The 24,219-nt window shown below is 38.6% G+C and overlaps 1 protein-coding gene across 1 annotated transcript in view; it reads right to left on the reverse strand.

Moving 5' to 3' along the window:
• MAN1A1 (mannosidase alpha class 1A member 1) overlaps positions 1 to 24,219 on the reverse strand; it is a 105,709-nt gene that overhangs the window by 54,145 nt on the left and 27,345 nt on the right. Inside the window, exon 4 of the mRNA XM_017739648.1 lies at positions 6,579 to 6,673. Coding sequence (XP_017595137.1) covers positions 6,579 to 6,673 — 95 coding nt within the window. The remainder of the gene's footprint in view (positions 1 to 6,578; positions 6,674 to 24,219) is intronic.

The following is a 24,219-nucleotide window of genomic DNA, read 5'->3' on the forward strand; positions in this document are numbered from 1 at the left end:
AAAGAGTGTTTAAACTTAGAATCTGGGACTAGAATCTTTCTTTTGGCTATAAAGAAAGCACTTAAACTGAGAAGGATATTTTTCAGTAATAATAATAGGTCCCAAATTCTTCCTGTGTTATTGCCAGAGGGCAGCCTCCCACACAAATTCTGCATTACAATATTGAATTGAAGCTGCTATTTGAGTAATACAGCCTATCATTATGGACTATCACCAAAATAATATTTTTCTTGGTTCTTTTTCTTTCTCGACAAAGAGCCACATTCCTTGAACTATCTCATGAAATTTTTGTGATATTATTATAAATGAGATTTTTTTACATTGCTTAATGGTAAATCAGACATCACCACAGGTCAAATATACTGAATATTGAACATAAAGCACTAGTCATACAATGCAGAACTAGCTACTCATTTCAGGTGAGGTGATGACACAGCAAGGAATTTCAGATGAGGTAAAGACATGGCAAGGAGTTTGTTTCCTGTGGTGTTCTAACATGTCCTAAAACATGGAAATTTCTAATCTTCTGTTATTTTACATGCATAACTATTTTTCCTGGTTGCTTTGCATTCAATACTGACTCAAGAAATGTAAACTTGTTTATGAATCATGCAATGAACTGAAATGGCTGTGCTGAAAAAATGTACCCTTTGCTGAAATCATCCTTGTCACTAGTTACTTATAAATTAGGATGGAATTAATTTCTTCATCTCAAGATGTTAGTGCTTTCAAATAATTGTGCAAGGTCTTCATTAGTCCATGGAAAGAGATCAGTATGTCCAGACAGCAGATCATTTTAGCCAAAACATATGTTTAACACAAACCAAATAATTTTTAGAGAGGTAAAGTTCAGCTAGGATTACCTCATTGCATCCAGTGCTAATACAAATCCACACTGTGACCCAAATGCCTGAAGGCAAAAGTCTGCTTTCCACTGGTCTGTTTTGCTACAGGGGAAATCTCAGTGTTTAATTCAATATCCAAATCCTTTTTTGTTATTATTACCACTTTATTACATCAGTGGAGCCATTTGCCAAAACCACACATGCAAAGCCGTTATAAAGGATGTCTGCTTCTTTTAGCTTTTTTTCTTAGGTAATTTTGATTTCTTCCTCTAAAATTATGCCAAAATTAGACAGAAAGGATATAATTAAAGATTTCATCTAAACACAGCTTCTGTATGATCCTACAATAACAAACTGTGCAGACAGTGTAAGTTTTTTCTCTCTAAACTCCCTTTAAAAATAGGTTTATTTTTGCCAAATACAGTCAAATTTGAAGAATAAGCTTTATTTAACTCTGCAGTCTTTTTTAAAAAACATCTAAAATTTAATTTATACACTAGAATTAATAGTGCAAACCAGAAAAATTAAATTATCCATCCTGGTTAAATCTCTGCAAGAAAGTGCTTCTTGTATCACTTGGACAAGTAAAAGCATGAACTGCTAATTCTGTAAAAAAATATAGTATCATACAAACAACTTGCAACAAATATTGCAAAATAATGCATCAGTCAAACAATCACATTTCAGGCATTTCTTACAGTGTAAGACGGAGAATCAAACTGTCAAAAAGGTTTACTGAATTTACATGTCTGGATCCCTTCTTCATTGTATTTTCAAGCTTTCTGAATGCATTAAGATTCCTTTACAAAATTTAAAGGTATGTACTCGTAAGTGCATTGATTATGATGTTTTTTGGAAGATGTCACAGAGCACAAATAGAACCAATTCTATTATCTGCTGAATTCTTTCTTTAAGAGTACTGGAGTTTTTCCAGTGAGGTACCACACACTAAAGACATTTTGAAGACCATAGGAACTCAAACATGTTTTGAAATTGGAAATTATTTTGAAACTTTGAAGTATTTTCAAGCAAGTTCTGTTGTTTACAGACCAACATTTCATACCTCCAAAGTGATTGGTTTATTGGCCACATTTCCATGTAGGTGGAAAGTGCTGAGAGAGAAGCTCCTTTAAATGCCTGCAACCTTGAACACTGCCACCAGTAGTCTGAAATACCAGAATGAGTATCCCATAAGGGAACACCACCTGTGTGTGAGTCATCCTTCCAATCACTGTAGCATTTTAGCATAAAACCCCTCTCCGAAGCAGCCAGGTTCTGCTGGGCAAGCTGCAATGGTGGGGAGAACCATCCTATTTAGCACTACTGTTACAGAACAGGTATCTTAGCTGGTGGTAAAAAGTTGTTAAAAATAAAAAAAAACTATGGGTGAATTTTTTATTGCTTTTTAAATTTTTTCCAAGTGAGGTAAAAAACTGTTTTTGAAGCTGTGCTATGGGTGTATCTTCTCGCTCTAAATACACATAGTGGCTGCAAGGGCTCAGCAGCTCCCAGAAACTCTTGTTCAAACTGAACACTTTGAGACCTGGAAAGACCTGTGGCATAACTTAACTATGCTGTATAAAATGTAGCAATTTAAAAAATAATAGTAATTTTAAAAGTCAAAGGAGGACCTTGCTTTAAAACCATGCTGACAACATCCCAACGGCATAAATATTGCAGCTCTGCCACTTCCATACTTGGTTACTTACGAATGAGTAACTACATTGTGCAAACAATTTAGCAAGGCCCCTGCTATCTCACTTCATAAAGTATGTTATATTGAATACAACTCAGATCCACTCTTAATGTACAATCAATATTAAAGTGTAAAAGGCAAAGAAACCTGAGCTGACATCAGACACAGTAAACATTCTACATTTATGTCAAGTAAATCTTACCACTCCCTGTGGTTTGATTTCAATACAAATTAATCACATGTATTTCAAACTCCTCTTTTTTAACTTCTGTTAGGCTTCCCTGCCCTGACCCACTCCAGCTACACCTCACAGCTTTTCCTTCTATACAACACTTTCCATGGTCCCTAAAGCCATAAATGCTTTTACATAATTTAGGTTTGTCAGTGAGCCAGAGAAACAGGCTCAGTATCACCCTTAGCCACAACAACACTTATGAACAGGCTGGACATAAAAAAACCCCCCATTTCCAGTTTGTTATGTTTCCAGAAATAAAAATATTATTTACTCCAGTTGAAACTTTTTCATTAAGGCAAGGCATAACTATTTTTCAAAGTTTCAGATGCACTTAAAGTTTATATGCTACATTGATTCTTCATAAAAAGGCAGGCACCTTAATGCCTAACAGTATTGCTATATCACAGCACATGAGGCACAATAAATAACCTTAAAACTACGCAACTGGTCAATGTGTAGAGAGAAAACATTTCATGGAAAATATATTCTTTCATGTAAGAATGCTCCTGGGTTGCTTATTGGCAAGTAGTAATGTGTTCATATTGGAAATCGTGACTAAAAACCAGATACCGGTCTGCTTTGAAAGGGGGAAAAAAGTGACATAAAAACAAAATTTCCATCTGAAAGAAAAAAAAAAAGCACAGAATTTTATACTCAGATGTTTATTCCTGATTGATTCAACAGAATAACAACAATCTGGGTCCTTCTCTGTATTTGACAGCTGGGCATCATCCCATAAATACAAGCTCCATACAGCTTCCCCTTTAATAGTTACAGGGGTAAAAATAAATAGATATATTAAAAAAATTACTTGATACTGCAAACTTGATGCAAGTCTGGGTATTTGTTAAGATTACTTAACTCACTAAGCAAGTTATAATTTCATATTTTTTTCTTTTTATAGATCTGAGAGGTAAATTACAGAAATACAGAAGCAATCTGATTGATCAGTCACATAAACTACTTAGAGTTTATAGAGAGAAAGAGAAATGACAGCTTTAGCATGGAGAAGCCAGATTGTCACAGCTTACTAGGAAGAAGAAGAAAAGGATCATGAACTAGAAGTATTTTAAGAAACTGTTATAGCTGGCGTTTTAGAAGTACTGAAGAGGAAATATCTAAACAAAGGATTTGTGTGAGGGAGGAAAATAAATAAGTAAGCAAATAGAGAAATGAAAGTGGCTTTGCCAGTTTGTGCTTCTTATCCCCAAAAATAAAACTCAATTAAGTAAGCAAACAGAGAAATGAAAGTGGCTTTGCCGGTTTGTGCTTCTTATCCCCAAAAATAAAACTCAAACCTGTATGTCAACCCACCTCTCCTTTATACACTTCTTCCTCTGCACCCCCTCTTTGCACCCCTGTTTTCAGCCAGAAAAGTCCACAAGTGCTATACCATGCTATTTACTTAAATAAGCAAGTGAGCCATAAAAGGAATTTCAAATTCTGCAGCACAAGCAGAAGTGAAAAACAGATGCTGAAGATGAACAGAAAATACAGGGCAACATCAGAAATATGGAAGTGCAACTGAAACTTTAGAAAGAAAGGAAAGGAAATTGCACTACAAACCACTGATCTAATTACTTAAATTGTACTTTAGAGGCCAAAGGAAGTTCTACAAGCAAACATACTCATGAATTGGCAAGTATTTTTAGCTGAAGAATAGTACAATGAACTTTTTATCATATTTGATAATAAGAGTTCCACAAACAAGACAGTAACTGTCCCATGATCACTAAGTAGTAAGGAAAGAAGCAGGATGAACTAAAACAATGGAAAAGACAAAAAGAATAATACTTCAGGTGGATGTCTTTGGTATGTGAGGAGACAAAAGCACATCTGTATGTTTATACACAGAGGCATGCAAGGAGAGAGCAAGTCTGCTGTGATGATACAGGACAAGCAGAAAAAACCAACTATTTTGTGAAGAACATTTGCAAAGTTAAACAAATACCCAGCTCATCTCTTAATCCAGAAATAGTAATTTAAAAATAACCACTGACACCCATAATCTATTGTGTTTTCCAGTTTGAAGCATAAATCAAAATAAAATCAAATAAAATACTAATGAGAAATGAGGCATATTAGATACACAATGTATGCAGGCTTCAGAGGCTTAGCATTTCCTAAGCCTGGATGACAGCGTATTTGTTTACTCACAGTATTATGGAAGAGTCATCTACTGAAGGTCAAAGCTAGGCAGATGTGCAAGGATTCAGAATGAATAACCAAGAACCCAGCATTTAATGTCATTTTTTCTGCCACAGCAAAGGGAATTATCTCGGCAGAGATCCTCTTTCACTTTTGTGCCAGGTAGGAAAAGAATCCCTTTTGCATTGTTTGCAGCTGACATCTGTGGTGGCCCACAGCAGTTGTTGAGAGAAGGTAGGAACAAACCATAAAGATCTATCACCTAATTTGAACTATATGCAAAGAGGACAGTTAAGGAGGGATTTAGATATGGGCTATATAAAAGACACATTTTTAGCCTGAATACCTTAAGCATGCTTAAATATACTATGTAGAGCAAGGTATTCTTGTGTTGCAATTACAAACATGTTAGGGTTTTGTATTCAGAAGTTTCTCTAACTGCTTAAAACCAAGTAACACACCTAAAGCTGCTGTTCTACTGAACTTGTGCAGAACTGACTGAAGCCTGTTGTGAAGAAATTATTAAAATGCACGTAAGTGACCAGCCAAAGTCCAAGGATCATCACCAGGCAGCAGTTAATCAGCCCCTTCAATGATGAACAAGTTGAGGAGTCACTAACTCCCTCCTCCTCATGCACACAGATGTGCTTTTTCTGGCTTTCTCCCTCACTGCTGTTTGAAAGGAAGGTGGAAGATAAGCCCGTCTGAAGTGACATGCCAGGGATTTCTGTAGGATTGGCCCTGAGCAGTTTACTCTGAAGCCTGAAGCAAACACAGCCAATCAAGCAAAACGTCAATGTCCATCCTACTGTGGGGAAAAGGTGCACTCATAAATACAGAGCAAGCAGGGAACAGTGGAAGATGCTGACTGTCAAGGAGGCAGTCACTCAAAAAAACACATCACCAACACATGCACGTGTGAAATTCTTTTTGATTCACTTTCTTGTGATGAGTGACACTGGGGCTTATTATCAGTACGAAGAAAGCTGATGTGTCCTTACAAATACACAAATACACCCCCACAGGTGTCATTTTCGACATTCTTTGCCGAGCAGTGCAAAGAAACCATTTTCTTTACCAGCACCATAACATAGGTAGCAGTCCTGAGTTGGACCAAGGAATTGCTGACATGTCTGGAGCCAGATAGTGGAGGCAAGAGTGACTTCAGGAAATCAAGCATCTCCTACAGCAAACACAGAGCAGCCTTCAAACCACGACTGCCCAAAGCAAAACCACTTGGGACAGGGTACAAAACAGTGAGTCTCTGGTAGCAGGCAATTCTCTTGTTTCTTGACATGAAGGACATGCTGATACCACATTTGTGAACAGGTTAAAATAAGAGTACAAAGTGGCTAGAAAACTTTCAGAGTAGCACATGTCCTACTGCTCTTAGTCTACCTAAAACAACACTAAAAGGACTTCAGGAAGAGTGATGAGCAACATACTAACTGACAAAACCACAGCCTGTTCTGAGATGAATAAATATATTTCTGTATGCATTCTTCTGTGTGCAACATATATCCACTTAAAATTCCTAATTTAAAATGTAGAACGAGAAAGGCAAAAACTGTGCAGCAATTGTAATAGTTGCGTGGCAAAGATAGATTCAACATAACTTTTATGTGTTCTAGTCACCAAAAAGCAGCTGTTTTACCTCTTGATATTAAGCAATGCCCAAGGTATCCCAGTGGGAGTGTTGAAAGCTGGTAGCAATTTCTCTCCAAGCTCCACTGCCTTTTTTCGGAAAACCTGAAAGTTAAGAAGAAACCAAGTATTGGAAAATGCATTGTTGCTCCAATTACTTTAGCTAATATCATTATTGAGCATATGGTACAATCCATCTAAGCACAATGAAGCATCCCTGCTCCTTTAGAGTGACATCAAAGGGACGAAGCAGCACAGCCTGTTTCATTGCACCTGGTAAGGAGAGAACTCACACAGCAGGATCACACAGTGACAATGCCCAGACGACCTGCTCCTGGCATGACCACCATCAAACCAGAGCCACCAGTACAGCCAGACCCGATACTGCCGAGCAGGTTACACACTCCTGGCTGCCCCTGCCAGGTGCCCTGTGCTCAGGGAAGGGGCCATGAGCCAAGGATGCTGCTGCATCCTGCCTGGCTGGCCGGCAGATCCCTGCCCCTAGCACCACGTCCTCCTGGAGCGTGGGGATGCAGGCGCAGGAAGGCCACCTTTGCTCTCTCTGAGGTTTATTAACAGGGGTTCAGCATGCTGTGGGAGGCTGGGCTGCATCGCCACGCACCTGCTGTACTGCCAATCTGCTGCACGGGCAGTCTGTGACAAAAACACCCCCACACAGCACCGAAAAAATAAACCCCACACATTTTGTAGCGCTACAGTCTTTATGGACTCAGCTGGCTTATATCCAGAGAGTGTCAGTGCCACCATTAATCAAAAAATTGGAATATACCCCTGCGGACAACTGAGACTTAACTGATATGCAGCATCTAAAGAGTTTCAGCTTTCACTTCAAAAACATGAAGCAGAAAGACCCCAAATGCTTACCATACGCCCACAAGAATGACGGACAATTTAACAAGAGGAACTTTTATGTCCAGGTAAATAGTTAAAAAGCTGGAACAAAGAGGCTTTTGCTTTCCTTCAACTGCCAACTTAGCTCAGGTTACAGTAACTTTACTGTTTGTGCACTGAGTGCTCTATTTAAGAGAGTTTTTAATTAGTAGCAATATTGTTCCAACTTAAATATAGAAACCTATTTAGTGATTTCAATATGTGGATGTTCAAGGCCTATTTGCTTGGAATTACACTGGGATCTTGTGCAACACTGAAAGGGATTATCCCAGGTGTAGTAGTCAAAATAGCAAAGTCACCTTCATTGTTCTCTCTTTCTAATAATGGTTCCTTTCAACGCATTTTTTCTCCTCAGACATATTTATGATGGACTTATATTTATTTATATTAGAAATCAGTTTGTACATCTGATGCATCTTGTGGTGCAGCCATGCCTATATGTTTATGTGAATATATAAAGACATTTGCTGGGCAAAACAAGGTAATGAAGAAATTTCTTTCCACAAAAATAAAATATAGTTTGTAAAATTACTACTTTCTAAAAGCCATATCGAAGGAAGGTTTTTATTATTGAAAAATATGTGAGCAGGAGTGAATATAAAACTCTGGAACAATCATGTTACCATAAAGAAGCTCCAGACTATCCCATCCCACGGTCTCGCCATATGATACAGATCTCAAGACTTCTGTGGCAATAGTCCAAGATTTAAAATTACAGTAAAAGATATTTTGAGGGAGGTTAAGTAATTTCAAGCCAAATTATGTCTGGAGTCAGAACACTTTCTTGAGTGGATTGCATCACAGTGCTGGGAGAAACTTGAAGCAAAGCAGCAGGGGAAACAATTTGCTTGGAAATCCCTTCATAATCCATGATATTTATGACTTCCAAGTTTACCAATTATGTGGATTCTGATGAGAATTAGCTATGGATTTCTGATCTTTATCCAGCACATAATTCAGTCTTCCCAAGGGTTAAAGCCTTGGTGAACAACCAGAAACAGTTGGTGCAGCACATAATCACCTCTTAGCCGATTGCCTTGGGAGAAGCAAGGGACAGTAACCCACCCGGAGCGCACAAGCTCTCATTTCAAAGCCACCTTTTTCATCTTGGTCTGCTGAAGCCAAACATATCCTTTGCTCTTTTAGCACAAGAGAGGCCTCCCTCAGCCTTTCACAGCATATGGTGTGATCAACTCATCAGCTTCTCTGCCGTGAGACACTGAAGTACTGACAGGAGAGCAGCTACAATCATCCTCCTAAGCGATGGGCACACCAGGACCCAGAGTTTCTGTAGAAGCATCTGCTGCACAGCATAAACCCTTACCTTTAGCTAAATGTAAAAGGGCTAGATAGATAACTTATGGAATGTTGTTAAAGGTGCCATATGTATTCTTTTTAGATGTTTATGTAAGGACAAGAAGAGATCTCCACTTCAGAACACACACACACGCACACGCACGCACACTTAACCACAGCAGAGGCAGCAAGGCTCAGAACCTGTTGTACCTTGCAGGCTGTATTAATCCTTCATCATTAAAAAGATTACATGTAAGCTCAGAATGAGATCTTTTACAATAATTGCTTCTGGAAAAAAATGTGACACTTTAGCATCTTAATTTGATGTAGAGCAATAATGCTTTACTTTCAAATATTTCTACCAACTCTAACATATTTTTAAAATTCTACTGTATTTATTTCATAAATAAACAAACCAAATTCTTTCAAAATAAAAACTGTCTATGTTATGGAAATGTCACAAACAATGGCTATCAAAAAATAAACACATGAGATATAAAACAGTAAGGAAGTATTGTTCCACATATGGATGTAGAAGGAAAATGTAATTCAGTCCTGACAAAAATAGTGCCCTAAACACCAACATTAGAATATACAGTGAAGCCAGGCAGTCTAACTTCTTCATTGTCCAAAATGCACCTCTGTCAATGCAGTAAATAATTTTCATAGTAGGCAATTAGGAAAAAAGAATTAAAAAAATATTTTTAAACCATTGTACAATTTCTAAACAAGTGCTGAGGTGAAGATGCACTTGTTTACATGAGAATTTCAACAGGTTATTACTAATACATGCTAGAGATTTTCCTTCCTCTTCCAAAGTTAAAAATAAAAATCAACTATGGACGTTGCCTAATGTTATCTCTAGGTCTAATTTAACATGGCTGAACAACTGACTGCTAAATCACTATCTATGAAGGAGAACAGCAGAGACAAGAATGACAAGAATACAACAACACTGAAAGACTGAGCACAATAAATTGTAGCCTCATGCAGTAAAATTATACTCCATCAGCAAGGGTAAAAGGGTGAAGAAAAATCAAGGAACCACTTTATTTCTCAATTTGCAACTTTACCAGTTAAAAAAAAAAAAAGATAACAGAAAAAGCAGGTGCCGCAATTATTGCACATCATCCACAATGTTCACTGTATTTTTCTTTTGCAGAAACTTATAGTATTGGACAAGAAATAATTACTGTGCTGGGTAAGATTTTTTGGGGGGCAATGAAAGTAAATAAACAATAGGAACTTCTACTTATTATCTCTACTTCTAACATGAATTTCAGCTTTTGGCAAGCCCTGATCCTTCCCCGCTATCACCCAGTAAAGTGATTGTTTGGTAAGCACAAATTATGACAGCCATTACTGAGAAGCACAAAGTAAAGGCAGAAATGACAGAGCACAAAAATGAGAGACATTATATATAATAAAGGAAAATATCTACTGCAAAATTTCCTATCCCAGTGGTTATCCTTAGAGCTTCAAGGACCTTTCCTGGCTTTTTCTCATGAATGCTCATCCAGCAGTAATGAAAGATTACTTGAAGTACTCCAACTGGATCAGACCTGGCAGAAGCTGTCACCATCCCATACCTGCACCCACCCTTCAACCCACGCTTAGTTAAATATTTATCTACAAATCTAAAAGTCTACAAACCACTCCCAAGGCCCCCATCACTTTCTCCAATGCTCTATGATACCTAGACAGCATACTTTTTAAAGAAGGGGGACTGTGGAGTAATTTTACCTGGCATATTGGTAGTCCTTTTACCAGGTGGTGCACAGAGTAAGCCACACTCTGTGTCATCAATCCTGTCTTTTAAACTGAGGATTCACAGCAAAGTACCATGACTACCTTTAAAGAGCAATAAAGCCACTAAAAATTGGACTGATATTTAACTCAGCTAAACACCATACTACAACAAAGAAAATTATTCTATGTGAAGCACTGTGGTTCAGGAAAGAAAATGAAAACTTAAACCAGTCAGAAACACATTATCAGTATGTAAATATATAAAGTTGGGCAGGATATGGAATGTTTTCTCAAGCATTTTTGCTAGTAGTCAGGATGCGAGATAATTCTCTTTTTAAACTCTAAGGCGTTACTAACATTTTTTAAAAATATAATACTGATTCTCACTGTGTGACGGTCCCGTGTAAGATGGACTCCTCCCTGAAAGTAGAGATTCCTTCACGCACTGCAGTCCTACTCAAAATTACCACTAAAGCAAATTAGGTACTTACTATAATCATACAATAGATTATATAGAAGACGGAGTTACTACACTTTCTATTTTAATCTCTGTTTATATTAGTAGGCTGTGAGTTGTTAAAATAAGCTCAGGGCTAATGAAGCAGCCCTTTCATTGTCCTTTGAGTTACCAATCTTGAGTGCCTTACAAACACAAAAGTCATGTCAAACCACCAACCATTACTCCAAGCCAGCAATTCTTTGAACAACATTTTGAGTAAGCACTGGTACGTAAACAAGAAAACCACCTCACTGCTGCACACACTCGTCTTTCCTATTGCTGCCTGTTCATTCCATAGGCAACACACATACCAAGCCAGGGAACAAGACATTATTTTCTCTCTCATCAGATAGCCTTAAATATTTCTTAAATACACGTAAGTATTTTTGGTCTTCAAAAGAGAGAACAAGTGAACGAACGAAGAGGTCATACATCCAGAACTGTGATGCTCATGTTAGAACACCCAATGCCACAATCAATCAAATCTTGCAGATTCTTCTGTCCATTAACAAATCTTATTAGGGAAAAGAGTGTTCCCACAGAGAAACAAGGATCTGCCTGCAAGGATGCAACCGCAAGGCAAAGACCAGACTTGTCATCTGGTGAGCACTGGCTTTCATTATAGTGCAAGAATGTTATCTCCTCTGGATAAACAAAAATGTTTCCTCTGGCTGGAATTACAAATCCCTTTGAAAATGTCAGATTACCTCATTGTAGTTTTAATTGCTACTGCTAATCAGGAAAAAAAGAAAGCACAGGAAACAAAAATCTTAGAATTGCGTATGAGGGAGGTCTAATTTTAAAAAAAGCATAACATGGTACAGCATCATAAATTAAAGAACAGCCAGAATTCTGTCTTAAGAAGTCCTCCATATGAAGGAAACCAGAAGTTAAAATTTAACACCAAAGGAAGCAATACTATATTTTAATCTTTTTTTCAATTAACAAAGACATTTTCTCAACATTTCTAATTCTATCAAATTAAGCATTTCTCATTTTTGTTTTTATATTTACGGATAAAAACTGACAAGTCACTAAGTAAGATTTATTGCTTTTTTTCCTGTACCTGACTGCCTTTCCCAGTAGGGTAAGGAATGAATATTTCAGTGCAAAAGCAGAAAACGAGAGCAGAAAAATGAACAGGGACAGGCCACTTTCCTGCTCTTCAGACCACTGAATAGAAATCCTCTCAGCATAACAAATGTTGATTTGGGTTCAAAATGATCTGCTAATAAAAAAGAACTCTCTCAGAACAACTTCCAATACCTTCTTTACTGAAAGACAATCCAGGATTTTTGCTATATTTACATTTGTTTTATTTTTACAATGAAAACTAAAAATGCTACAAAAATTGTGGCACTCCACCTGAGGTAACAAAATACTTGAAATAGAGTAAGCTGAATTCTGCCACTATCTGCAATACCAAGTGATACCACACCAAAGTGCCATATTATTTGAAACCATCTCCTATAACACATTTTCAGTGTTTATGACACCTGGATAAATTGCCCAGATGCTGGCATTAATCCATCAGCAAGTAGTGCTTTTACAGTTACTGTCATCTTGACACTAGCAGGTGGCTGTGAGTTTCATTTTATTCAGTCCTCACTCCCAGCTGAGTTCAAGTCAGTTATGAATATTCTGTGCTAAAAGGTGAGGAGACAATTAATAACATTTCTGGAAACAAGCACTGTAATGAGTCACATCAGTCTGATCATCAGTGCCAAGAAAAGAAGCCAAATGGTCTTCAGTGAGGACCTTCACAGCTATAGAAGTATTTTTGTACATCTAGAGCCAGAAGTGTCAAGAGTGTGTTTTGAGCATTTCCCCCAGGAAACAGACTGTGTTCAAGACCAACTCCCTAGCTCTGGGCCAGCCCTGGTCCTGCTGGACTTGAGCATGTGAAATGCTACACCAACACAAGCCCTTCTCAAGCACAGGACTGCACCCAATCTCAAGTCTTCCTACCAGGATACAGAAGAGGGGGACAGTGCATTCAAAACAAGTTGCTCCACTTGAGGCTACACCTGTAGCAGTCAAAGATCAGTCAGAGCTGATCAACCCAATGGCACACACCGACAGCAGTCAGCATCACACGCTTCACCATTCTGAGTTTTGGGAAGGCTTTCCAGTTTGCAAGCGTAACGTCAAACCCAAAGCACCTTTGCCCATCTACGCAACTTTGCTCAAAGCTGATAAGCCTCCCCTCAGTCCCCAAGACCAAAGGGTTGCTGATGGCTGAGCGGCATAGACCTGGCTCTTGTGGGATTGCACCAAGCTGGAGCCCTGGAGCTTGGCTGGATGTGAGAAGTTTCACTACAGAGGCAATGTAGTGCACTTCACACCCTAAGGCTACCCCCATTTCCTGTACAGGCTAAGCCAAGTCCACCCTCAGGCACATCCTTACACTCAAACAATTTGGGGAATGATTTCTGAGGTTTCCCTCTCATTAAAATTCTCAGAGTAGCACTAGTTTTCATACAGATCCCTCCTTCACACATATGAACAGCATCACAGCTGAATAAAGCAGGACAAACTCTCATTTAAAAATAAAGACAATAAGCAGCCATTCCCACAATCCTTCCCAGCATCTGCCATCATACAGTGCTGGGCTGGAAAGTGTTAAAAGACAAATGGTTTTCAGAGGAGACAGCCTGGAAAATATGGATCCTGTGGTAAAGCAGGGCTTCCTATCCCAATCTAAGGCTGAAAGAACCATGGGGTAGTATTTATAATGAGACCTTCGGTACAGGAATCTAAAGCTTCTATTTGACACATCTGTGGCAGCATCAGAGCAGGCATCAGAGCACCTAAACCTTGTGAAAGCTCTTGGAAACCAAGAAAATATGGCAATTCAGGAAGGTGTACATAAATTTCCAGCATTCGAAAACAGTGACTGTAGAAATATGCAAATGACTTACTGGAGAGATTCAGGCAGCTTGTGCTATCTGTGAGCAACAGCTCACCTGCAAACTGCTAGAACAGTACGTGTCTTTTTCACGGCTTCAGGAAGTAACAAACATGAGTAGGCTTTTAGATTTGTACTGCCCTTTCCAGAATACTCCAGTATGCTGGTCACCAGCTTGCAGAAGAAAGTTCACTTTAAAAAAAAACTGCTTCTTGCATAAATTAGCTTAGATTAAAAAAAAAAAAAAAAAATAAAACCCCTTCTTTTATTCAATCAGATTTTTTTTGTTATGGTTTCACTGATGGCAAGAAAATTAATTTTCTTTTCTAGCTGACTACTGTACCAAAGAAGTCACATAGTAGCATGAAGAGTATCCCCTCTGCAGAAAAGATTGTAGAGAACTTAATCGAATGGAAATAACTGGATTAGTGAAAGATTTCCAGATTTCATTCAAATGCACACAGCAAAAAAGCACAAACCCCCTCAAGTTATCAGCAGTAGCTAAAGTATGTAATTACTTCAGTTATTTTTTAACTAAAGAATCTCTAAATAGATATACTGTTTTGAAAATCTTGTTTTAGGAAGGCCAGTAATAAATGGTACAAACTGTCAGAAAGTGCAAGGCATAAACCAAAGAAATATTTATGTAAAGTAACTTTTCCATATCTGACTTGCACTTTAAAACTTTAAAATGAAGGAAGGAATTGCTGGATAACTGCAGAATTAAAAAAAAATCATAAAGGAAGACTTCCTTCCTGTTATATCTGGTTATTTCCTTTTGTGCTATTCATATGTATTTAGGATTGCTTACACAGACAAATTCCAAGAACTGTTTAAGATGAAGAACTTTTAGACCACAGGAGAAAAAGCAACTGCTTGTTTATCTACTAATGTCAAAAAAGCATAAGTTTTTTTAAAGCCTATGTATACTTGAACAATTAGAAGCTTAGCTACAACCCCCTAGTACTGGAAAGCTTATGAACCAACCATTTAATAATATCTCTACTGCAATAATTCAAGAAAAGGTTGTGAAGAATGCAGTAAACAAACTGCAATGATTGCCTGTAATAACAAAAGGAATTTGTTACTTACAAAAGCCTTTGAGAATTCCTCACCCCAAACTCAGGGCAGCTTTAATTTTTCAAGAGGTGCAATAAGCAGCATGCACAAAGAGTAACGAGTTGGATTTACTGCACATGTACAGATTAACTGAGCATGGGCAACTGGTTCCTGAGGCCCAAAATACAGGTAACAAGTCTCACACCTGCAAAAACTGTGCTCAAATCTTAAGACTCTGAAATACCATACCACCCCAAATACATAAATTATGAAACAGCTCAGTGTCAGCAAATCAGTGTCAAAGATTTGGGATGCCAGCATTGTGTCCTATCAGAAATAGAAAGCCTGGAACTTCAGGGCTCCAGTCAAAGAAAGCATTTGTTTCAAGCAAGGACAGATGGCAAGCTAGCATGTATTAAAAGTATCAGCAGCTACAATGGAGGACTGATCCCACACCTAAGAGCTAGTGGAAGTTTTAAATCTCTGTTTTTACACAATATCCACGTAACAGGAACAGGATTTTAACCTGCTCTTTATGAAATAACACTATGGTATGTCCTGCTTTGAACAACAGGCAGCACTGTAAGAGACACCATACACCTGTACAACTAAAGCATGGACAGACACTAGCACTAAAAAACTCTTCCCCAAGGCCCCTCTGTCCCCAGAAAAATAAGCCCTCTCCAACCTGTGGAAGTCCAATATTCGTATGTTTGGATGCTGGTGAGAGGCACTGTCAGCCCTAGGAGCAACTTGTAGACTAACACCAGGCAAGGATGTCAAGAGTACAGAATATGCCATGTATTTAGTAGTCAGGTCTTCTACAGTTCAGGAAGATGATACATGTATTTGAAACTATATTGGATGTAAGTGAATGTGACTGAAATTAAAAATATGGCATATACAATGGAAACTCAATATATTGTGAAGTGATACAGAAAACATCTGGATGTCATCTTAAGAGGTTGGTGTTTTTCCTGATTAAGGAAACAGCTGCCTTAGTAAAATTACTCATATCCAGCAGTAACGAAGAGTATCTTTTAGCTCAATTCTTCTGTTAAGCCACAAGCATCTGCTTCCTAATTTTCTTTTTATTTAATCTTGTGTACCCAGCCCAGGTGCTGTAACAACAAATTTAAATAGCTGCCTCATTTTATATCTTGCAAGCTATCATGACTAAACAAAGAATAGCACTTTGCATTTGAAACTTGCCTTTCAAGCAGGTGACCATTGAGAGGTGATTTGCAACACCATCTGTGTGAAAGCGGGGAGTGGGGTGGAGGAGCCTAATAAACTGCACGGGGAATCAATAATTACATCCTCAATGTAAGCATAAAGTGCTTTCAGAAGATTCATTCCTAGGCTTGTAAATTTGACTGTATACTTTAATTCCAATACCATTAAGTGATTTAGAGTGATGCCTTCACTCTAAACTACACTCCTAGACCATGGTGGCAGGTGCAGAAAAGGCTAAAATCACTCTGTGTACATAAAGAGAATTCAATTTTTTTTAATGATAACTCAGCAGCAAATGGGGAACTGTTTGTTTCAACCAATGTTATGTGGCACTTGCAAGTTTCTTTCAGGCATTAATGGCAAGAGTTTTAAATGATAGTTATCAAATATACAAGTATAACAATGTGAACAGGATACCAAGGGTGCCTACTTTAATTGTTCTTCCATTAATTTTTTTTCTAACTTCATTTACTCACTTTAATATTTTACTCCAACACCAGAACAACAGCTTAATTAAATTACTCTCATCAGTTTGAATTGAAAAAGTCCATAGACAAAAGGGCCCAAGACTCAGGATCTCCCATATTCTGCCATCTCCCTTGAACGAACCACTAGCAAACCTGACCAACTCACTGAGCAAATGGAAAAAAGTAACTACTCCTTTTTGCTCTGCTTCCCCTCAAAAAGATGGTCTTCCTCAATCACTACATAGTCTTAATCTGACATGTTCAGATCAACTATTTTAAGTCATTTACTTGTATCATTCAGAGGCTGGTCCTCAAATGGTTAAACTTTACACTGACAGTGTCCTCAGACCAGGTAGCACAGTGTAGCAGTTCTCCAGCCAGCTCAGAGTTTGTTCTTTCTGGAGTTACTCCCATTACTCTACAGCAATTGTGCTGGGACTGCAGTGGTAGTGCAATAGCAGTAAGGGAAAAAAGCTTCCCTTTTCCCTGTTGTTTTCATGCAAAGTGCTCCAGATAACCAAGGGCTGCGTTTTTATGAAGCTGTGAGTCAAAGTTCACAGAAGGATGGTTGAGGTTGGAAGAGACCTGTGTGGAGGGAGCTCTGAAGGTCATCTGGTCCAACTGTCCTGCTCAAGCAGGGCCACCCAGTGCTCATTGCCCAGGAACAAGAACATGTAGAGATAGCTTTCCAGTATCTCCAAGGACAAGGACTCCACAATCCCTCTGGGCAATCACTGCAAATCACTGCAGTGCCCAGTCATCCTCAAAGTAAAAATGTGTTTCCTGATGCTCAAAGGGAACTTCTTGTGTTTCAGTTTCTGCTCAAAGTTCTATATAAATGTCATATGTGTATTTTGGCACAGCATTAGGACATGGACAGGGCAGTGTCATAGTACAGGCCTAAGTGACTATTGTCCAAGCTGTATCTTAGTAGACACTGCAACAAGGTATTTACCAAGAGTCTTGTCTTGTTATTAGTGGCTTGATTTAGAATGAAGCAAGTAGTAGCAAACTTGTAATAATAGCAACAATAATAAGAACAACTAATAACTAGTGAACGATATGTAATGCAGGTTATGAAAATATTAGCAAAAGGAAGAAAATACGATGAGAATCCAAACTGACAAGTTGGAATACTGAAGCTTTAAAAACAAGCCATGATTTTAGGCACAGAATTACAGAGTTCCAGGCTTTACACAGTCTTCATTAAACACAAAAAGCCTAAGGAGTTAATTTGCATTACTCTAACGTCCTTTGCCAGAGACCCTATGCTTTTCTTCATGCACAGGCAATTCCACATTCCACTGCCCATTAGTTTGATGTGTTCACGGATACAAAGAGAATAAATTAAAGACTGCTATTTTAGAGTGTCTCTTATACTATTTACACATATATAAAATATAATGAGTATTCACTGCAAGTTAGTGCTGTATATTTAAGGCTGTTCCATGTTTAAACAGTAAAGTTCTTTTTTTAATCCTTATATGAGGATTGAAGTCAACACAGGAATTTCCAGATTTTGTGATCCCAGATACTGCAAACAACTAAAATGACCACAAGCACAAAGACAGTGCCAACAGTCACTCTGTTAGATCCACAGCATGGATCGCTTATGATCAAGCCATTGGATCATAAAACTCTTTCACGGAGCTTTCTCTACCACCAGCAGATACAAACTACTTCTGTCTCAGTTGTATAGATAGACGGGAAAGAAATCAACTGTTTTAGCTGTTTCAGCCCTCAGGTTTCAGTGGATTCTCAGATTACAAGTAAATTTGTTTTGGTAAATTCCATTAAAAACAATGGGATCGAGAACGTGCCATTTAGGTAAGTGCAGCTTGGATTCCCAACCATGTGAACAGCTGAGCCTGACCCCATGGTGAGTTTGGTAACACCAGCAGTTGCATTGACGCATTCTTAAGTTATTTTTCAAGGGGAAGAATAGGTTAAAATTTAGCGTACTCTGCAGGTTCCTTTCCCCACAACACCTCTGACACACCATCTAGATGCCTTTTTATATAAGTAATGTAACAAGAAAGAATTTTTCTCTATACAGCAGGACAAAAAGATGATGGTTTCTTAACTCAGTGCTTTCCTTCTTATTGCTGAGATTTCTCTGACAGACAATAGTCATGGAATTGTCTGATGAATGGACAGAATCAAAATGAGCCTGAATAAAGCGCTTGTATATTTTCCTTAAATTGAATATAAGACATGTGAACTCTTGTAGTTCTTTTTAAGCAAGCCATACAGGAGGCTTCAAGAGAGAAGAACTGTGATTTAAGAAGCTACTTTTATGTTGTAAGTTAAATCATCAGGTAGACTAATTCAATTCCTTTCTGTTTACTGTAAGACTATTTCTCTTACTGGACAAGCCATAAAATTCAAGTGACTAAAATATAAGGAGGCAAGCAGACATTTCCAATTCTTAAAGACTCAGAAACAAGTCCTCTGACTGAGCAGCAGAGCTGGCAGCATGTCAAGTTTATGAGCAATTCAGTTGCTTCTCTGAATTTCCTGCAGTTAAAACTTTTATACAACTAAACCTCAAAACCCTTCCTGTAATTAAACAACCATAAGTTGTACTCTCTAAAGATTAACCCTATTTTCGAATGCCGCACATATTTGAAGGAAATAATGGTTGGAAGTATTCATAAAGACTTCAAGTACACATATTAGCATGTGTACATTGCTTTCCATGCCCCCACTTGAAGCAAGAGAAATAAAAAAGGCTTAACAACCATGTAAACTCTCCATTTTTAACAAAACTCATTACATGGCTGTAGTGTTTTATTTTATTCTTTAACTGAACACCTCACATAGCCAATTCTAGAGAGAAGGCCTTTCAGGCTTCACTAAATTATTTCTATATTCAACAGCATGTAAGCTAAAACATTAGAGTACCTTAACTGTAATTTCGAGTTAGATAGAAGAAAAGTCTTCAATGTATGATTTAGAAAAAGGGCATCTTAGTCACCAGCTCCACTCATTAATTCTATTACCAACTGTCACAGTCTATCAAGAAAAAAAAAGGCTGATTAAGTTCTTCTTGTTATCTCAGTAAATCTTTACTTTTGACCTTGGGTCAGTTAATAACCATATTAACTCAAGACAGAACCTTCAAGCAAATCAGAAGAGCTGATGGCATTTAACACTGAAGTAATTCTGCTCAGGCGTGCTGAGAACCACCACTGTAGTTTTCTGCAGCAGTGTGGCAATGATGGCCCAAAGCATTACAGCAGTTGTAAATCTTGCCTGGAATCAGGAAGATTATTTATTCTTCCCTCTAGAATATAAATGGAAATAAAAGCAACTCTGGAAAGAAAAGGCTGAGCACAGACTGAACCATGTTTGTAAGAGATACCCTGCAAGCAGCAAATGCTGATGAGAAGGTTTCAGTTATTCACTAGTTTTGCATGATAAAAGGAAAAAGATTGAAATTGTCTGTATACTATGAATAGTGTTTTTAAGAACAAGTTGGGGAAAATAGCATCCTTTAAGAAACAGCATTGTAAGCTGCTGACTTTGTTCTGCAGCTGTTAGTTTTAAGAAAACAACAAAAAAGAGTTTTTAAAGGAAAATGGAAGGGAGTGAAGTTCATAGAATATCCTTTTCACATGATGATCCTTAGGATCTATTGGACTGCAAAATTATCTAGTCATGCATGCAAAAATTAAGGACAACTTGGCCCCCAAGGGACAACACAACTTTAAAGCAGTAACAGGACTGAACCAGCTTCCAAAAACAACTAGTATGGTTGTTTTGCTTAGCCTGCAAAAGCAGATGATTGCCTAAAGAGGAAAGAAAAGAAACAAACCAGACACATCTAGTTCTTCAGACGAACTAGTTACAGAGTCTTTCTGGTAGTTCAATGCATTTGAAACATCAGAAACAATGGAACTGGCCCTTTATGCCAGAAAGACAGCTCTCTGTTAATTGAAGGTTGACTCTGCTCCAGTAACACTGCTGCTGGAGTGATCTTCCTAGTTTACTTTAGAGTTATGTCAGTTTACACAAAGTTTGGATGTTAAAACAAGCTTTTGAGCCTTCATGTAGCTGAATGACAAGAGTTCCCCTCATACTGTACTGTTTTAATTAGCTACTATTTGAAGGAGTTCATCAGGGTTGGGTGGGTTAATGTAAGCAATTAAAGGTGTTGAGTAAAGAATATCAGAGCTAAACACATCAAATAAAATCCTAGTTCTTCAGAATATTTTACCACTTCCTGACCTCTCTCTCTTGTATCTTACGCTTTACTAGGAAATTAAGCAGTCAGATGGCTGACCAGCTAACACCTATGGGAATACCAAAGCTTGTATACGTGTTGACAAAAGACTTGCAGTGTAAACAGTGAGTTAAGAAACTGAATCTGCTGTTTAACTACATCCTAAATCACTTTTTCTTGAGGAAACCAAGCAAGATTTGTATGGGACACTGGCACTACATACCACTCCTCTTTTTCAGCTTTCAAATCTTCATGTTCATCCTCTTCTCAGTTTTTCACTTAAAAAAAAGTTTGCAGTTTGCTCAGTTCTGTGCACTTGGCACCTGGGCAAAATGAGCTCTTACATTTACTGACTGGAGGAAAACAAAGATTTGTCTTTCAAATGCTTCATGACATCTCTGTTTAGGGGCAAACACCCGCCAAAACCACAAATTCCCATTGGCATGTGTCATGCTGGAAGTGGCACAGGATTTTTCATGTGAACATCTTTTCCAAATTCCTTCTCAATCATTTGCACACAGGGTGCAAATACAGTCTGCGTATCACAGAGGCAAGCTTTTGGCACAGATGATACAGGAACTGGACTCATTTATCAACCACAACATTTATCAACATTATTAAACTGTTGCATTTTTACAAACAAATGGCAAACGAAGCATGTGGATTCCTGCAGTTTTTGAAAGACGTGGGAGAAAGCTCCCTACTTATCTTACAAATCTTTCAGATTTCTGTTGCCTGAAAATAACAAACAATTGATCCTGCCAAAAAAAATCCACTGGCCAATTGGCACTCACCATAAATTGATCCCAAGAGTTGGTTCTAACTTAAAGCCAATGAACCTTGTTTGTATCTGTTTCATGTTTGATCTGCTGAGCAAGATGTGTTGCAAGTGCAAAGGAGATTTTTAAAAGAACGTCTGTTTCTTCTGCAGCAAGGATGCCATTATCTCTACCTCTTGCTGGAGACATGAAGAGCATGCAAGAGCAGCAGTGATGTCTTTTCTGCTTCTGATTTCAGGCATTCAGTTTTCTCAATGATTTTCAGTTAGCTTGAAGCAGCAGAACTGGCAGGTGTCACAAAGTGGTGTTTTCTAATGAATTTCTAATCTGATCCTTCAAAGCGCAAATTGGATAAGAAACTTCCCAAATTTCATCATACATTTCTGTTCACTCAAATTGTATTTAAAATACTAAGAATTAATTAAAGCCTACATATTTTTTACTAGAAGTAATTTAAATTTTTGAAAAGAGATACGAAAGCAAAAATACTCTTTGCTAAAGTCAGCTTTGGGAATCTGACGGAATGCCTTCATAGCTGCCAACAGAATCAAAAATATGGTAATCTTCTACTGGATGGTTTATGCTTTTATCTTCTCTAAGCTAATAAGAGGAGTATGTTATCACCTACTTAACTCCCAACTTAATGAAAAATAACCTCAGACTCAGTCTATGGAGACAAAGCACAGAAAGAAATCTCACATACAATAGTGTATTGGTTTGGCACGGCCTGGTTTTTAGTAGCAGGGAGGGCCACAGAGGTGGCTCCTGTGAGGCAGCTGCTGGAAGCTTCCCACCATGTCCAGCAGAGCCAATGGCTGATGGCTCTGAAGAAGGACATGCTGCTGGCCAAAACTGGGCCTGTGAGAGAGCTTGGTAATGCCTCTGTGATGACATATTTAATAAGAAAATCAAAACAAAGTCACAAGATTTTGGATTCTAGCCAGAGAAGAGGAGGAGGTGAGAACATGTGAGGGAAAACAACAAGGTGACACCAAGGGCAGTGGAGAAGGAGGGGGTGGAGGTGCTCCAGGTGCCGGAGCCGAGGTTCCTCTGCAGGCCGTGGTGCAGACCATGGTGCAGCAGGTTGTCCCCCTACGGCCCATGGGGATCCACGGGGGATGCAGAGATCCACCCGCAGCCCATGGAGGAGGTGCCCATGCCGGAGAGGGTGGATACTTGGAGGAGGCTGTGATCCAGTGGGAGAGCCGGTGGAGAGAGAGGGCCCTTGCTCCCAGGCTGGAGGAACCTGTCCTTGGAGCACTGCACCCCGTGGAAAGAGAGAGCCACGGTGCAGCAGTTTTGGGAGGGCTGTGTGCCCGTGGGAGGGACTCGCTGCAGCAGGGGCGGTGTGGCTGCGGCTCGTGAGAGTGAAGTTCAGGAGAACTGTCTCCCGTGGGAGGGACCCACGGCCTCACAGGGGAAGACTCCTCTCCCGGAGCAGCGGAAGGGAATCTTGGTGATGGACTGACCAAGCCCCCATGCCCTGTCTCCCTGTGATATTGGTGGGAAGGAGGAAGGGGCTGGTGGGGGGAAGGTGTTCTAAGGGCTTAATTTACTTCTCATTATCCTCCTCTGATTCTGTTAGTCATAAATTCACTGTACAGCTTAAGTTGAGCCTGTTTCGCCCTTGAAGTGTTTCTCCCGGTCCTTATCTCGCTCATGAAGCGTTTGTTAATTTTTTTTTTTCCTTTTCCCTCCTCTGCCCGGCTGTGGCAGGGGAGGGTGAGCAAGAGGCTCTCATGGGTGCCTGTCGCTGAGCCAGTGTCAAACCATGACAACTAGTTATACATTGTGAAATATTTAGATTAAGAAATGAAGAGTTACACCACACCCAGAGTAAAATAGTATTTTCATATGTACTTTTCTGGGGAAAAAATCAGTACGATGATTCAATAACATCTATTACTTATCACCTAATTGAAATTTTATAAGACATTCACAGTGAGAATATACTTCCCAAATATTTTACACAGCCCAGAATTTAAGCAGGATAAATTAATGCTGATGTATTCCCACTTTCAGCACCAATTGAGATAGTTTTATGTTGCTTTCATTTGCAGAAAGAAATAAAATTCTTGGCTGTAATATTATACATAAGAATTGTTATTGAGATATGAATAGTATATTTGCAGCAATCTAAATGCTGCTTGCAAATGGCTCCACAGAACCCTGTACCTAACCATATGTTGTACATTTTCTATTTGATCTGCAGAGGAACTCCACCACCTCTTCAGGCAGCATGTTTTTACCCTCCTTTTACTCATTATTACTGCAATTGCATTTTGTGCTGCAAAGGGACAGAAGACTGAGAAAAGAAAAGAGAAAAATGTCTTTGCAGGTGCCTGGCGATTCTGGACAGACTGTTAATAGCATGTAATCTCTTCTGTACAGTATATTAACCCAGATGCAAAGAATTCTTGTTAAAGTCTATCTAGAGCTGCTGCTGCTCACAAGGAAAGCACTCATACTACTATTTCTGATAGATATTCTCCCTCCAACTGTTCTGTAGAACCAGAATGAA

The sequence above is a fragment of the Corvus brachyrhynchos genome, unplaced genomic scaffold (genome assembly GCF_000691975.1).
Source record: "Corvus brachyrhynchos isolate BGI_N302 unplaced genomic scaffold, ASM69197v1 scaffold14, whole genome shotgun sequence".
Taxonomy (NCBI): domain Eukaryota; kingdom Metazoa; phylum Chordata; class Aves; order Passeriformes; family Corvidae; genus Corvus; species Corvus brachyrhynchos.